The sequence below is a fragment of the Acomys minous genome, assembly GCF_964271855.1.
Source record: "Acomys minous genome assembly, chromosome: 17".
Taxonomy (NCBI): Eukaryota; Metazoa; Chordata; class Mammalia; order Rodentia; family Muridae; genus Acomys; species Acomys minous.
The window spans coordinates 71086665-71089359 of NC_140500.1; the positions used below are offsets into that span (position 1 = coordinate 71086665).

A 2695-nucleotide genomic window follows, 5' to 3' on the forward strand; every position below is an offset into this window, starting at 1 on the left:
GGGCGGGAGGCAGCAGCCCAGTTCTGTTCAGCCAGCTTGCTTGGCTCTGGCTACTGCATCTTTTTGTGATTTTGCCACCCAGCTTAGGTCTCAGGCGCCACTGGACAGATAAAGTATCTTGCCCTGGGCCCAGAAGCACAGTGTGCCCTGCGGAGACAAGCAGTTTGCGTCTCCTAACAAACACTTTCTTATTCATGCGGTAACCCAGATTCGCTCGCCTGTGTTTTTCCTCTTTGCAAGGCCTACAGGAACGAATTGGAGAGATCCAGAGAACGGGTGTCCTCTATTTCCCCGCACTGGGCACTTCCCACTGCTCCTACCTCACACTCGCCTAAAAGCGCTATAGGCCCATGGTCTCAGCACATGAGAGGTGGAGGCAGGAGAATTAGTTCAAGATCATCCTCCCCGACATAGAGTTCAAGGTCAGTCTCGGCTACCAAGGCCCTGGGTCAAGAGACAGCTCGGTGCCATGTAAGAATGAGGAGCCTGAGTTTGGTGCCCAGAACCCACATTTAAAAAATAAATTTAAATTTAAATTTAAATTTAAAAAAGCGGTGCTGCAGGCTCAGTGGCTGTCATGGCAGGTTTGCTGAAGAAGACTACTGGCCTTGTGGAATTGGCGGTGTGCGACACTCCACACGAGAGGCTAACAATATTGTACACAAAGATTCTTGACCTCCTGAAGCACTTCCCTCAACATGCCACCTACAGAAAGTACACAGAACAGATCACCAGTGAGAAGCTAGACATGGTCAAAACAGAGCCAGATGTTAAAAAATTAGAAGACTTGCTTCAGGGTGGTGAAGCAGAAGAGGTGACTCTTCAGGCTGAAAATGAACTAAGTCTAGCAAGGAAAATGCTGCCGTGGAAGCCGTGGGAGCCGCTGGTGGAAGAGCCTCCTGGTGACCAGTGAAAGTGGTCCATATGATCAGTGTCTGATGGCTGATGCAAATTTAATGTGCAATTAAATTTTCTGCGCTAAAAAAAAAAAAAAAAGCCAGATGAGGCACATACTTGCAACCCCAGTACTGGGGAGGCAGGGCCAGGCGGATCCCCGGGGTTGAATGGCCAGCCAGCTAACTTGACCAGCTCCAGAGCAGTAAAAGGTGGACAGTGTCCTGAGGAACGACACTCAAGCCGTCCTCTAACGCCACATGAATCTGGGAGGCTGTTGTCTTCTCGTGGTTGGTTTTACCAGCAAGCTCACGTTTAAATATTCAAATGAAGCTGAGGCATGAAGATGACCTAGAACTCAGGCTAGCCTGGTCTACATCGTGAGCTCAAGGCCAGCCTGGGATTCATAATGAGAGCATATCTCAAAGATAAAGCAACAGCACGTGCTGGGCCTGGTGTCTGGTAAAAGTCTGTACAAGCTGGCATCACGACTGAGCGGAAAGCTGCCTCTCCCCCCCCCCCCCCCCCTTGCAGGACTGGCTCAAAGCTGTCATCAAAAGCAACCTGGTCCACATCTGATCCAGTTTTGCTCTCATTTGCATGACAAACATCTTCAGTTCCTCTGTCACCTGTGACATTGCAGCGCTTTCAGACATACCACAATAGCTGTCCCCAGTAGACAATTCAAGCTATCAGGGTCCCTATAAAATATTATAAACATGGTACGCAGAAACAAATGCAAACATTTGCCAGTTATCTTACTACTCAAGAATACAGTGGGGCGTTGTTCTATGATCTCTCTCTTCTCCCACAAATACGTTATGCTGGGCTTGCGCGAAAGGCCGGAGCGACAGGGGTTAATGACACGCAGTGCCTTCAGAAGCAACCTGCCTCACACGTGCTCTCTACATCCCTTTGCTGTTATCTCCAAAACAGACATAGTTGGGGATTTCTACCGTCTTACATTACAATAGTTTTCATAAGCAGATATACACATTTTTACCATAATATATGAATGGACAAATTGTGGTCTCTCCATACAGTGGAATAGAGAAATGGAGCTTATCTGTGATTGCAACAGTATAGGGGAATCTAGCAACAGCCAGCATATTAATTTGAAAGCCAGCCTGACTTAGGTGTAGTAGTTACGTCTGTATTTCCAGCACTTGAGAGGCTGAATAGGATTGCTGTGTGTTTCAAGGCAGCATGTACTACACAGTGAGCTCCACAGAGACACACACACCCCCACCCCTCACCCCCATTTCAAAATAAGAGGGGCCAGCAAGATGGCTTAGCTGGTAAGGGAGCTTGCTGCCAAGCCTGATGACCTGAGTTCAACCCGTGGAACCTACGTAGTGGAAGGAAATAACCCATTCCTGCAAGTTGTCTTCTGGCCTCCGAAGACGCAGAGTGGCCTGCCTGTGCCTGTGCACCTACTCACCCTCCCCTAGAATATTTAAAAATGAAAAGAAGGACCCAGCATTCGGGAGGCAGAGGCAGGCAGAGCACTGTGAGTTCGAGGCTACAAAGTGAGTCCAGGACAGCTAAGGCTACACAGGAAAACCATGTCACAGAGAGAGACAGAGAGAGAGAGAGAGAGAGAGAGAGAGAAGAAAATGCAGGATGCATGGAACAGCAAGTCAAACAGGGCCAAACCCAGGATGATCAGAATCTGGGAAGTCTCCTGTACTAACTGGGTTCCAAGTGTGTACCTAGAGTCAGGATAAGAAGTCTCAGACATGAAACTTCGATGGGTGCCAATATGTTGATATGCCTTTTATTCTTCCTACATTAGTCAACA

The 2695-nt window shown here is 48.2% G+C and overlaps 1 protein-coding gene across 1 annotated transcript; it reads left to right on the forward strand.

The window, feature by feature from the left end:
- The first annotated feature begins 574 nt into the window (after window positions 1-574).
- On the forward strand, window positions 575-996 carry LOC311588074 (NADH dehydrogenase [ubiquinone] 1 alpha subcomplex subunit 5-like). Its single transcript, XM_084765554.1, has one exon. It carries the CDS (start codon window positions 578-580, stop codon window positions 911-913), a length of 336 nt encoding a protein of 111 aa, XP_084621680.1. The 5' UTR covers window positions 575-577; the 3' UTR covers window positions 914-996.
- Window positions 997-2695: the final 1699 nt, after the last annotated feature.